The 14,449-nt window shown below is 38.8% G+C and overlaps 1 protein-coding gene, 1 long non-coding RNA gene and 6 other non-coding genes across 9 annotated transcripts in view; all 8 read right to left on the bottom strand.

The window, feature by feature from the left end:
- Positions 1 to 14,449, bottom strand: part of LOC111493399 — a 631,558-nt gene that overhangs the window by 609,064 nt on the left and 8,045 nt on the right. The gene's annotated exons all lie outside the window — the stretch shown is intronic.
- On the bottom strand, positions 67 to 140 carry TRNAR-UCG. The gene has a single exon. It is a non-coding gene; the product is annotated as a tRNA-Arg (tRNA).
- TRNASTOP-UCA lies at positions 1,754 to 1,827 on the bottom strand. The gene has a single exon. It is a non-coding gene; the product is annotated as a tRNA-Sec (tRNA).
- On the bottom strand, positions 2,717 to 2,790 carry TRNAQ-UUG. The gene has a single exon. It is a non-coding gene; the product is annotated as a tRNA-Gln (tRNA).
- Positions 6,134 to 6,208, bottom strand: TRNAQ-UUG. Its single transcript has one exon. It is a non-coding gene; the product is annotated as a tRNA-Gln (tRNA).
- On the bottom strand, positions 7,089 to 7,162 carry TRNAK-UUU. The gene has a single exon. It is a non-coding gene; the product is annotated as a tRNA-Lys (tRNA).
- TRNAR-UCG lies at positions 8,717 to 8,790 on the bottom strand. The gene has a single exon. It is a non-coding gene; the product is annotated as a tRNA-Arg (tRNA).
- Positions 10,398 to 13,716, bottom strand: LOC111492793 (multiple organellar RNA editing factor 1, mitochondrial-like). The gene is made up of 5 exons (XM_023142252.1): positions 13,276 to 13,716; positions 11,817 to 11,914; positions 11,675 to 11,740; positions 10,916 to 11,577; positions 10,398 to 10,696 (listed from the first exon to the last, which is right to left on the bottom strand). The coding sequence occupies exons 1-5, from the start codon at positions 13,650 to 13,652 to the stop codon at positions 10,685 to 10,687; spliced, it is 1,215 nt and encodes a 404-aa protein (XP_022998020.1). The 5' UTR covers positions 13,653 to 13,716; the 3' UTR covers positions 10,398 to 10,684.

Below are 14,449 nucleotides of genomic sequence, written 5' to 3'. Positions count from 1 at the left end.
ATGAACTTGCGTAATTAATTGACAAACGATAAATAAAAATAAGTGATTGAAAAGAAAGAAGACAGATGACCACAGTGGGAGTCAAACCCACAACCTTCTGATCCGAAGTCAGAGGCGCTAATCCACTGCGCTATGCGGTCATTTGTACATCATCTCGTGACTCGTAGACAGTGCTGCTACAGCTAGTGGCGAACTTGCGTATTTAATCGACAAACGATAAAAGACCAACGACTAAAGTGTGAGTCGAACCCACAACAATCTAATGGGAAGTTAGGCACACTAATCCACTTCACTATGTAGTCATTTGTTTGTCATCTCGTGACTCGCACAGAGTGCTGCAACAGTTAGTGCTGAACTTGCGTAATTAATCGACTGACCGAACATAGTGGGAGTCAAAACCACGACCTTCGAATTTGAAGTCAGACGTGCCAATCAGATGGTGCTTCTACCGATAGTGCTGAACTTGCAAAATTAATAGGGACATCATCGACCACAATGGAAGTCGAACCAACGACCTTCTGATCCGAAGTCATACGCGCTAATCTACTATGCTATGCGGTCGTTTTTTCATCGTCTCGTGACTCGCAGATGATGCTGCTACAATTAGTGGCGAAATTGCGTAATTAATTGACAAACGATAAATAAAAATAACTAATTGAAAAGAAAAAAGAAGCAAAAACCACAGTGTGATTCAAACCCACAACCTTTTGATCCGAAGTCAAATGTGCTAATCCACTGTGCTATGCGATCATTTGTTTGATATCTCGTCACTCGTAGAGAGTGCTGCTACAGTTTGTGGCGAACTTGCATAATTAATCGACAAACGATATATAAAAATGAAACATTGAAAAGAAAGAAGACCGACGACCACAACCTTTTGATCCGAAGTCAAATGTGCTAATCCACTGTGCTATGTGATCATTTGTTTGATATCTCGTCACTTGTAGAGAGTGCTGCTACAGTTTGTGGCGAACTTGCATAATTAATCGACAAACGATAAATAAAAATAAAACATTGAAAAGAAAGAAGACCGACGACCACAATAGGAGTCCAACCCACGACCATCTGATCCAAAGTTAGACTCGCTAATCCAATGCACTATGCAGTGATTGAAAAGAAAGAAGATCGATAGTGGGAGTAAAAACCCCACGACCTTCTGATCCAAAGTCAGACACGCTAATCCACTACAGTTAGTGGCAAACTTGTGTAATTAATCGACACGCGATAAATAAACAGTGGGAGTCAAACCCACGACCTTCTGATCTGATCATTGTTCATCATCTTGTGACTCGCAGACAGTGCTGCTACAGCTAGTGGCGAACTTACGTATTTAATCGATAAATAAAAATAAGTGAATGAAAAGAAAAAAGACCAACCAACCAAAGTGGGAGTCAAACCCAAGACCTTCTGATCTAAAGTCAGACGCGCTAATACACTGCGCTATGCGGTCATTTGTTTGTTATCTCGTGACTCATAGAGAGTGCTGCTACAGTTAGAGTCGAACTTGCATAATTAATCGTCAAACGATAATTAAAAATAAGTGATTGAAAAGAAAAAAGACCAACGACCATAGTAGGAGTCAAACCCAAGACCTTCTGATCTAAAGTCAAATGTGCTAATAGACTACGCTATGCAGTCAGTTGTTCATCACCTCGTGACTTGCAGATGGTGCTACTATAGTTAGTGGCGAACTTACGTAATTAATCGACAAACGATAAATAGAAATAAGGGAATAAAATAGGAAAAAGACAGACAACCACAATGGGAGTCAAACCCATGACCTTCTAATCTGAAGTCAGATGTGCTAATCCACTACGCTATGTGGTCATCTGTTTGTCATCTCGTGACTCGCAGATGGTGCTGCTACAAGTAGTGGAGAACTTGCGTAATTAATCGACAAACGATAAATGAAATAAGTGATTGGAAAAAAAGATCGACAACCATAGTGAGAGTAAAACCCACAACCTTCTGATCCGAAGTTTGATGTGCTAAACCACTGCACTGTGCGATCATTTGTGCGTCAACTCGTCACTCGCAGATAGTGCTGCTACAGTTAGTGGCGAACTTGCGTAATTAATCGACAAACGATAAATAAAAATAAGTGATTGAAAAGAAAGAAGACCGATGAATACAGTGGGTGTTGAACCAACAACCTTTAAATCTAAAGTCAGACGCAATAATCCACTGCATTATGCAATCATTTGTTTATTGTCTCGTGACTCACAGATGGTGTTTCTATAGCTAGTGCTGAACTTGCAAAATTAATAGGAACATCACCGACCACAATAGAAGCCAAACCCACGACCTTACGATCCTAAGTCAGACGCACTAATCGACTATGCTATGCAATCATTTGTTCATTGTCTCTTGACTGACAGATGGTGCTGCTACAGTTAGTGGTGAACTTGCGTAATTAATTGTCAAACGATAAATAAAAATAAGTGATTGGAGTCAAACCCACAACCTTCTAATTTAAAGTCAAATGCATTAATCCACTACGCTATGCAATCATTTATTTGTCATCTCGTGACTCGCATATGATGCTGCTACAGTTAGTAGTGAACTTGCATAATTAATCGACAATCGATAAATAAAATTAGGTGATTGAAAGAAAGAAGACCCATAACCACAGTGGCCCCACGACTCGCTAATCAACTGCACTAATTAATTGACAAACGATAAATAAAAATTAGTGATTGACAAGAAGGAAGACTGACGAACACAGTGGGAGTCAAACCCACGACCTTCTGATCCAAAGTCAGACGCACTAATACACTGCGCTATGCGATCATTAGTGATTGACAAGAAGGAAGACTGAGGAACACAGTGGGAGTCAAATCCACGACCTTCTGATTTTGAAGTCAAACGCACTAATCCACTGTGACTCGCAGATAGTGCTTCTACAGTTAGTGGCGAATTTGCGTAATTAGATAAATAAAATTAGGTGATTGAAAAGAATGAAGACCTACAACAACATTGGGAGTCGAATCCACAACCTTCTAGTTCGAAGTCGGACGTGCTAATCCACTGCATTATTCAATCATTTGTTTGTTGTCTCGCGACTCGCGAATAGTGGTGCTACAGTTAGTTGCAAAGTTTAGTAATTAAATGACAAACGATAAATAAAATTAATTGAATAAAAAAAGGAAGAAGACTGACCATAGTGGGAGTCAAAATTATAAAAAATAAGTGAATAAAAAAGGAAGAAGACTAACCATAGTGGGATAAAAAAGGAAGAAGACTGACCATAGTGGGATAAAAAAGGAAGAAGACTGACCATAGTGGGAGTCAAAATTATAAAAATAAGTGAATAAAAAAAGGAAGAAGACCGACCATAGTGGGAGTCAAAATTATAAAAGGAAGAAGACTAACCATAGTGGCAGTCAAAATTATAAAAATAAGTGAATAAAAAAGGAAGAAGACCGACCATAGTGGGAGTCAAAATTATAAAAATAAGTGAATAAAAATAGAAAAAGATCGACCATAGTGGGAGTCAAAATCACTACCTTCTAATCCACTGCACTATGCGGTGATTATTTCGGTCTCGTGACTTGAAGATGATTCTTCTACCGCTAGTGCTGAACTTGCAAAATTAACACCTCGTGACTTGCAAATGGTGCTTCTACCACTAGTGCTGAACTTGCAAAATTAATAACATCATCGACCACAATTGAAGTCGAACCCACGACCTTCTAATCAGAAGTCAAACGCGCTAATCCACTACACTATGCAGTCATTTATTCGTCATCTTGTGACTCGCAGATGGTGCTTCTATAGTTAGTGGCGAATTTGCGTAATTAGATAAATAAAATTAGGTGATTGAAAAAAAAGAAGACCCACACAACCACATTGGGTGTCGAACCTACAACCTTCTAATCCAAAGTTAGACACACTAAACCACTACGCTATCCGATCATTTGCATGTTCTTTGTCTTGCGACTCATAGATAGTGGTGCTATAGTTAGTTGCAAAGTTTCGTAATTAATCGACAAGTGATAAATAAAAATAATTGAATAAAAAAGAAAGAAGACTGACCATAGGGAGTCAAAATTATAAAAATAAGTGAATAAAAAAGGAAGAAGACCGACCATAGTGGGAGTCAAAATCACAACCTCCAAAGTCAGACGCGTTAATCCACTAAGGCTATGCGGTCATTATTTTGTCATCTCATGACTCGTAGATGGTGCTGCACGACCCCAGTGGGAGTTGAACCAACGACCTTCTAATACAAAGTCAGACGCGCTAATCCACTACACTATGCGATAATTGGTTTATCATCTCGTGACTCACAGAAAGTGCTGCTACAACTAGTGGGAAACTTGCGTATTTAATCGACAAAGATAAATAAAAATAAGTGAATAAAAATGGAAGAAGGTCGAACATAGTGGGAGTCAAAACCACAACCTTTGAATCTGAAGTCAGACGCGCTATGCGGCCAATTGTTCTTCACCTCGTGACTTGCAGATCGTGCTTCTTCTACCGCTTGTGCTGAACTTGCAAAATTAATAGGAACATCATCGACCACAATGGAAGTCAAACCCACGACCTTCTGATCCAAAGTCAGACATGCTAATCTACTATGTTATGCGGTCATTTGTTCGTTGTCTCGTGACTCGCAGATGGTGCTGCTACAGTTAGTGGCGAACTTGCGTAATTAATCGACAAATGATAAATAAAAATAACTGATTGAAAAGAAAAAAGAACAAAAACCACAGTGCGAATTGAACCCACAATCTTTTGATCCGAAGTCAGACATGCTAATCCACTACACTATGCAGTCATTTGTTTGATATCTTGTCACTCGTAGAGAGTGCTGCTACAGTTTGTGGCGAACTTGCATAATTAATCGAAAAACGATAAATAAAAATAAGTGATTGAGAAGAAAGAAGACTGACGATCAAAGTGGGAGTCGAACCAACAACGATCTGATGGGAAGTTAGGCACGCTAATCCACTAGCTATGTGGTCATTTGTTTGTCATCTCGTGACTCGTAGAGAGTGCTGCTACAGTTAGTGCCAAACTTGCGTAATTAATCGACAAGCGATAAATAAAAATTGAAGAAGACCGAACAACATAGTGGGAGTCAAAACCACGACCTTCGAATCTGAAGTCAGACGCGCCAATCAACTGTGCTATGCGGTCAATTATTCTTCACCTCGAGACTTGCAGATGGTGCTTCTACCGCTAGTGCAGAACTTGCAAAATTAATAGGGACATCATCGACCACAATGGAAGTCAAACCAACGACCTTCTGATCCGAAGTCAGACGTGCTAATCTACTATGCTATGCTGTCATTTTTTCATCGTCTCGTGACTCGCAGATGATGCTGCTACAGTTAGTGGCGAAATTGCGTAATTAATCGACAAACGATAAATAAAAATAACTAATTGAAAAGAAAAAAGAACGAAGACCACAGTGTGAATCAAACTCACAACCTTTTGATCCGAAGTCAAATGTGCTAATCCACTGTGTTAAATCATTTGTTCAATATCTCGTCAGAGTCCTGCTACAGTTTGTGGCGAACTTACATAATTAATCGACAAACAAAACATTGAAAAGAAAGAAGACTGACAACCACAATAGGAGTCAAACCCACGACCATCTGATCCAAAGTTAGACTCACTAATCCAATGCACTATGCGATCATTTGTTTTTCATCTCGTAAATAATGGACAAACGATAAATAAAAATAAGTGATTAAAAAGAAAGAAGATCAACGACGACGATAGTGGGAGTCAAACTCACGACCTTCTGATCCAAAGTCAGACATGCTAATCCACTACACTATGCGGTCATTTATTTATTATCTTGTGACTTGTAGATATTGCTGCTACAGTTAGTAGCGAACTTGTGTAATTAATCGATATACGATAAATAAAAATAAGTGATTGAAAAGAAAAAAAAACAAAAACCACAGTGGGGTTGGGGTTCAAACCCACGACCTTCTACTCTGAAGACATACACACCGACCTTCTAATCTGAAGACATACACACTAATCTATAATCCGATCGTACACACTAATCTATAATCCGATCATTTGATCGCAGTACTGCTACATCTATTGATGAACTTGCGTAATTAATTGAAAAACGATATATAAAAATATGTAATTTAAAAGAAAGAAGAAAGTTTGACCACAATGGGAGTAGAACCCACAACCTTCTGATCCAAAGTCAGGCATGCTAATCCAACTGCACTATACAGTCATTTATTCATCATCTCGTGACTCGCAGATAGTGTTGCAACAGTTAGTGGCGAACTTGCATAATTAATCGGCAAACGATAAATAAAAATAAGTGATTGACAAGAAAAAAAACTAATCAACCACAATAGGAGTCGAACCCATGACCTTTTAATCCAAATTCAAACGGGCTAATCCACTACGTTATGCGATCATTTGTTTGTTGTTTTGTGACTCACAAATGGTACTGTTATAGTTATTGGCGAACTTGCATAATTAATTGACAAACACAATTTAAAAAAAAAAAAAAAAGAGATTGACAAGAAAGAAGACCAACCAAACCAAAGTAGGAGTCAAACCCACACCACAACCTTTCAATCTAAAGTCAAACGCACTAATCCACTATGCTATGCAATCATTTGTTTGTCATCTTGTGACTTGCAGACAATACTGCTACCGTTAGTGGCAAACTTGCATAATTAATTGACAAACGATAAATAAAAATAAGTGATTGAAAAGAAAAAAAACCAACAGCGTGGGGCTTGAACTCATAATCTTCTGATATGAAGTCAGACATGCTAATCCACTACGTAATGCAATCATTTATTCATGATCTCGTGAGTCGCAAATAGTGCTGCTACACTTAGTGGCGAACTTGTGTAATTAATTGACAAACGATAAATAAAAATAAATGATTAAAAAGAAAGAAGACCGACGACCACAATGGAAGTCGAACCAACAACCTTTTGATCAAAAGTCAAACACACTAATCCACTGCGCTATGCAATTATTTGTTCATTATCTTGTGACTCACAGACAGTGCTGCTACAGTTAGTGGCGAACTTGTATAATTAATCGGCAAACGATAAATAAAAATAAGTAATTGACAAGAAAAAAGACTAACATAACCACAGTGGGAGTCAAACCCACGACCTTCTGATCAAAAATTAGACACGCTAATCCACTACGCTATGCGGTCATTTGTTCATCATCCCGTGACTTGCAGATAGTGCTGCTATAGTTAGTGGCGAACTTGCATAATTAATAAACAAACAATAAATAAAAATAAGTGATTGACAAGAAAGAAGACTGATGACCACAATGAGAGTCAAACCCACGACCTTCTTAAAGTCAGACGCGCTAATCCACTGCGCTATGCGGTCATTTGTTCGTTGTCTTGTGACTTGCAGATGGTGCTGCTATAGTTAGTGGCGAACTTGCGTAATTAATAGACAAACAGTAAAAAAAATAAGTGATTGTTAATCCACTGCGCTATCGGTCATTTGTTCGTCATCTCGTGACTCGACGGTGCTTCTACAGTTAGTGGCGAACTTGCGTAATTAGATAAATAAAATTAGGCGATTGAAAAGAAAGAAGACCCAATACCACAATGGGAGTTGAACCCACTTCCTTCTAATCCAAAGTTTGACGTACTAATCCACTACACTATGCAGTCATTTGTTATTATCTTGCGACTCACGGATAGTAGTGCTACAGTTAGTTGTGAAGTTGCGTAATTAATCGACAAATGATAAATAAAAATAAGTGAATAAAAAAGGAAGAAGATCGACCATATAGTGGGAGTCAAAATCATTACCTTCTAATTCGAAGTCAGACTATGCAGTCATTATTTCGTCGTCTCGTGACTCACAGATGGTGCAGTTAACGATAAATAAAATTAAGTGATTGAAAAGACCTTCTGATACCATTGTCAGCTAGAGAACTCCTATCTACCGAGTTGAACCAACGACCTTACTATGGTTATGTGGTCATTGGTTTGTCATCTCTTGACTCACAGAGAGTGCTGCTACAGCTAGTGGTGAACTTGCGTATTTAATCAATAAACGTGACGACCACAGTGGGAATTGAACCCACAACGATCTGATGTGAAGTTAAATGCGTTAATCCACTGCACTATGCAGTCATTTGTTTGTCATCTCATGACTCATAGAGAGTGCTGCTACAGTTAGTGCTGAACTTGCAAAATTAATAGGAACATCATCGACCACACAATGGAAGTCGAACCCACAACCTTCCGATATTAAGTCAGACGCGCTAATCCACTATGTTATGCGGTCATTTGTTCATTGTCTCGTGACTCGTAGATAGTGCTGCTACAGTTAGTGGCGAACTTGCGTAATTAATCGACAAACGATAAATAAAAATAAGTGAATAAAAATGGAAGAAGACCGACCATAGTGGGAGTCAAAACCACGTCCTTCTAATAAAAAGTCAAGCGCACTAATCAAATCAACTACGTTATGCGGTCATTTGTTCTTTATCTCGTGACTTGCAAATGGTGCTTATACAGCTAGTGTTGAACTTACATAATTTATAGGAACATCCATCGAACCCAATGGAAGTAAAACCCACGACCTTCCGATCCGAATTCAGACGTGTTAATCCACTACGCTATGCAGTCATTTGTTCGTCGTCTCGTGACTCGCAGATGGTGCTGCTACATTTAATGGCAAACTTGCGTAATTAATCGAAAACGATAAATAAAAATAAGATAGAAAAGAAAGAAGATTGACGACCACAATAGGAGTCAAACCCACAACCTTTTGATCCGAAGTCAGACGCGCTAATCCACTGCGCTATGCGGTCATTTGTTCATCATCTCGTGACTTGCAGACAGTGCTGCTACCGTTAGTGGCGAACTTGCGTAATTAATCGACAAACGATAAATAAAAATAAGTGAATGAAAAGAAAGAAGACTGACGACCACAGTGGGAGTCAAAACTCACGACCATCTGTTCCGAAGTTAGACGCGTTAATCCACTGCGCTATGCGGTCAGTTGTTCGTCATCTCGTGACTCGTAGATAGTGCTGCTATAGTTAGTGGCGAACTTGCGTAATTAATTGACAATGATAAATAAAATTAAGTGATTGAAAAGAAAAAAGACCGAGCATAGTGGAGTCAAAACCACGACCTTCTGATTCAAAGTAAATAAGTGAATAAAAAGGAAGAAAACCGACCACAGTGGGAGTTAAACCCATGACCTTTTAATCCTAAGTTAGACACACAAATTCACTACGATATGCAGTCATTTGTTTGATGTCTCGTGAAGTCATTTATTTGTTGTCTTGCGACTCTCAGATGGTGCTGCTACCGTTAGTGGCAAACTTGCGTAATTAATCGACAAGATAAATGAAAATAAGTGAATAAAAAGGAAGAAGACTGATCACAGTGGGAAAAGAGACAAATGACCACAGTTTGGAGCCGAACCCACAGTTAGTGGCGAACTTGTGTAATTAATTGACAAACGATAAATAAAAATAAGTGAATAAAAATAAAGAAAGACCAACCACAGTAAAAGTCAAACCCATGAGCCTTCTAATCCAAAGTTAGACATGCTAATCCACTATGCTGCATAATTAATCAACAAACTATAAATAAAAATAAGTGAATAAAAAAAGACATTATATAATTAATCAACAAACGATAAACCAACCACAAATAAAAATAAGTGAATAAAAAAAGAAGAAAACCAACCACACTAAGAAGTCATTAGTCTATTTTCCACGCAGATGAAGCTATAAATCCAAAGTCAAACTATTGCCACGCAGATGATGCTGCTACAGTTAGTGGCAAACTTGAATAATTAATACAAACGAGAAATGACAATCACAATTGGAATCGAACCCACGACCTTTTAATCCAAAATTAGATGTACTAATCCACTACGCTATATGGTCATTTGTTCATCAACTCGTGACTCGCAGATGGTACTGCTACAGTTAGTGGCGAACTTGCGTAATTAATCGACAAACGATAAATAAAAAGGAAGAAGACCAACCACAGTGTGGGAGTCAAACCACGACCTTCTAATCCAAAGTCAGACGCGCTAATCCACTGCATTATATAGTCATTTATTACGCAATTAATCTGCTAACAATAAATAGAAATAAGTGAAAGGAAAAAAACCAACCACAGTGAGAGTGAGTTGGAATTAAACAAGATAATTGTTTTGGTGGTAAATTTTCACTTAAACTATACTTAATTAATAATAAACTTACCCAATCCAACCCTAAATTTTTTCTTTTCATTTATTACCGTTTGAAAAAATGTTTTTAACCCATTAGAAGCACAAATACAATCTTCTATAATAATAAATTTAAAAAAAGAAAAAGATACACACCACATAGAACTCGGTTTTCGGTGACATGTTGGATTAGTTTAAAGTGCTTAATAAAAAAAATAAACAGCTTCGGCATTATAAGAATTAAGTGTAATCAATAAAAAGAAAGCCATGGCAATAAAAAGAAAATGGTTCTCCAAGACGACATGCATGAGAGAGAAGAAGCAGGCCACTGGCGTCAGTCAGTTCAAGCTCCTTACAGGCTTAACAGCAAAGAAAACAACCCAACACAAGACGTGCAAAATCATCACAAGAACAAATTCTAAAAGCTTTCCCCTAATTGTTTTCCTACAAGAAACACGAGAGACAAATGGAATGCCTCATGGTTCCTTCCTCTTAAGTCTCTTCACATCAAATATTCAAAATCTCCCCTGCAAAAAATCAATAGATTTCGTTGTTAAAATGGAACTCTAAAGCACACATATCATGTAACTCTGAGAGAATAAACAGCGTTCATCGAAGTTCGGTTCGGTTCAGTTTACAGAGGTTTTTCAGAGAGACACAACTATCTACTAACAACCAATTCTAGCATTGTAAGAAAAATGAAAGGACCAAACTATTTAGTGCTTACTGTATTATAAATGCCTTACTTGGTTGCTGTTCCATGTTTGTCCACCAGGAGTGTAGTTTCGTTGTTCTCCTTCCATGTCTTGCGAAAATCTTTGACCTTCGGTCGAGCCTGGATAAGATCCATGACTCTGTCCTTGACCATAAGGCGTTCCTGTTCCATAGCCATGATATCCGCCTTGCCCATGAGCTCCACCCTGTGCAGGATTAAAACCATTACCAGAATTACCCTGGCCTGGTGGTGGTACATAATCTCTCTGCGCTCCTCCTTGGGGTTGGTAATTTCCTTGCACATCATGGTTATGAGTTCCCTGCCCCCATTGGTTGTAGTTTCCTTGATTAGAAGGCATTGAACCTCTTCCTCCCTGATAGGGATCTCTTCCTTCAGGAGCATAATTGTTCATAGGTGAAGGATCTCTCCTTTCTCCAGGCCCAGGGGGGCCATAATTTTGGGGTGGACCTTGTGGTGTATAGTTCTGTGAAGGCCCAAAATTGCGTCCATCTCCTTGCATAGAACCCTGTTGTCCGAAGGATGCATTACCTTGCCAATTCGGTGCTGGTCTATTCCCCCTATCATATCTTGGTTGATCGGGATTTCTGTTCCGTTCACGATACCTTCCCCCCTGCCTCCCATATTGAACGGGCGGTGGTCTTGGTATAATCGTTCCATCTATATATTTGTCTCCTGATGATTACAAAATAAAGTAGTCAATTCAAAGAAAGAAATGGCACATTTAGTGTACCCCCCACTTTAGTCATTGTCAATTTGGAAATTTGCATACCTCCATACTCCTTGTTTACAGGATCAATGTAAGAATCAGGCAATATAAACACAACACCAGGTAAACCTAGAAAAATATACATGGAAAATCAGCATGGAACATGATATCTGAATGGTGGAAAGTAAATGTCTTCAGCAACTACCGCGAAACTTTTCTGATTCTTCTTCTGTCATCACAGCTTGAAACCCCTGATACGTTGTTGTACTACAAGCATACATTTTCTTTTTTGCTTCTTCCACACTGTTCATTGCTTGGGGAAAGAATGTTAAACAGAGGCACAATTTTTTCCAATTTAATCATCTCAAAATACTAAGCTACAGCAGCTTTAATCAGTTTAAATTTCAGCAACAAGGTAAACATTGTCGTGAACATAGTGAGAATAAAGAATGTGATAATATCATGCGATGGCTACAAAGCAAGATTCTCTTGAAGCATGCCATGGTTGGTAAGACAGAAAATACACCAACTTAAGATCTATGGGTGTTAAAGGCAAGTTACCTGCATCAGCATGATAACTAATCTTATAATAGGATATGTAAAAGTTAAGAAAACCAGAGCATAAATCTGAGGTAGTATTAAAACTTAAGCTTATAACCTAAATATATGAATTATAATAGCTTAACCTTGTCACTACTGGTCAATTCCGCTGTGGGTAACATAATACTACCATATATTAATAAATAATACCATGAACATTCCATCAACTAAGCCAGCCTACACACTCCAACCAACAACAAAAAAAACATAGGATGAGAAATTAAACCTCCACCAGTGAGATCCCACATCGGTTGGAGAGGGGAACGAAGCTTATAAGAGTGTGAAAACCTCTCCCAAGTAGACGCGTTTTAAAAACCTTAAGGGGAAGCCCAAAAGGGAAAGCCCAGAGATGACAATATCTCCTAGTGGTGGGCTTGGGCCGTACAAATGGTATCAGAGCCAAGCCTCGGGCGGTGTACCAGCAAGGACGCTGGCCCTCAAGGGGAATGAAATGTGAGATCCCACATCGGTTGGAGAGATAACGAAACCTTCTTTACAAGGATGTGGAAACCTCTCCCTAGTAGATACGTTCTAAAAAACTTGAGGGGAAGCTCAAAGAAAACAATATCGGCTAACTTCAGAGGGTATTTGATTCAGGATGATGAAGGAAGCATATTACAGAGAAAATACTGCTACTTAGGAGACCAGAATAGAAGAAATTGAGTGATGATAGATAATATATAACTCAGGTTCACTCGTTAATATTCAATAAAAAAATAGTTTGGAGTCATTTCATATCAGCACCATCTGCGTTGCGACTGAAAACTGTAAAGGAACAAAACTAGCCATCCTAAATAATCTTGGGAGTGTCATATAGATCTCCTACCAGAAGTATGCATAGCCACACCGAGATATCTTCACTTTATCAATCATAAAAATGAAATGAGAGAAAATGCAAATCAGAAAAGTCAAAATTTAAATGGTTCCAAAAATATAATGACATGAATAATTGAAGAGACCATTCAAACGAAGTTGCGCCTCTCGTGTAGCGAGTAAGGAGGCAAGAGAGGCAGGATGTAAATTCTAAAACTCATGCTTTAACAAAAGTCGAAAAGAAATAAAACCTTATATTTAAGCCTTTGGCACAGGTTTCTTCGTAGGTCCGAACCATCTCCTCAGGTGTGGGTTTAGGGTCCTTAGGGAATTCCATGGTGATGAGCCAGTGGTTGTAATCGCAGCCCTCGAACAGTATTGTATCGGGCCCTATCTTGTCATCTTCGTTATTGCTCCCAAACGATGACCGGTAAGAGAGCGCCATTGACGATGATCTCAGAGGCCAACATGGTGAGATCATGGCGGGAGACTTTGATAGTGAAACAGGGGAAGTAAATAAAAGAGAGTGGCTAGTTTGAGCAGATGCGGCCGAAGTCGAAGAAACATGGCGGTGGAAAACGGAAAGAGCGGACAAGGTGCGGCGGAGACGAAGTGAATGCAAGGCCATAACTGGTTCAAGACCGTAGTCGGAATGGACAAATAACCGAGGGTTTGGGGAAAATATTTTCGTAAGGGTTTTGGGTGAAGTATAAAGGCGACAGAGGGTCCTTGTTGATTTTAAACGACGTCGTTTTATTTCTTTCTTTATTTCTTTCAACTTCGATATGATAGGCATTTTCTTCTTGTTTTTTTTTTTTCCCCCTTTTTTGTACAATAATGGTAGTATTTAAATATTTGTATGGTTAATTTTTACTCAATTAAACTATATTTTAACAAATTAATAGATAAATTATAGTGTTCTGATGGTTAAAAGAGGGAAGAAGGGGAGGGAAGAGAGTAAATGCTTTCATAAGAGAAGAAGAGGAAGAAGAGTGGTCGGGCAGCTTCCTTCGCCCCTGGAGCGCTCCTTGTAAAGGTAAGGCCTTAGTTTTTCCTATCAACCTAATACATGCAATGCTTTATGTTTTTTGTTTATGCAGTAAGGAGATGGTTTGAGATAAAAGCCCTGTCTCCCTTCTAAGACGTCGAGAAAGTTCTGTCAGCTTTCCCTTTGCTCTATAGAAATGGATAGAAATGTGCGCCCATCGAACCAAAGGCTTTATGTTTTTTGTTTGTGTGCGGTAAGGAGATGGTTTGAGATAAAAGCCCTGTCTCCCTTCTAAGACGTCGAGAAAGCTCTGTCAGCTTTCCGTTTGCTCTATAGAAATGAATAGAAATGTGCACCCATCGAACCAAAGACCTATAGAAGTCGGGGCTACCCCTCCCCATGACCAACGCAATAGTGTTTGGAGGAAGGAGTTTAGA

The sequence above is a fragment of the Cucurbita maxima genome, unplaced genomic scaffold, assembly GCF_002738345.1.
Source record: "Cucurbita maxima cultivar Rimu unplaced genomic scaffold, Cmax_1.0 Cma_Scf00001, whole genome shotgun sequence".
In the NCBI taxonomy this organism is placed as follows: domain Eukaryota; kingdom Viridiplantae; phylum Streptophyta; class Magnoliopsida; order Cucurbitales; family Cucurbitaceae; genus Cucurbita; species Cucurbita maxima.
This window is presented reverse-complemented; position numbering and strand designations above follow the sequence as displayed.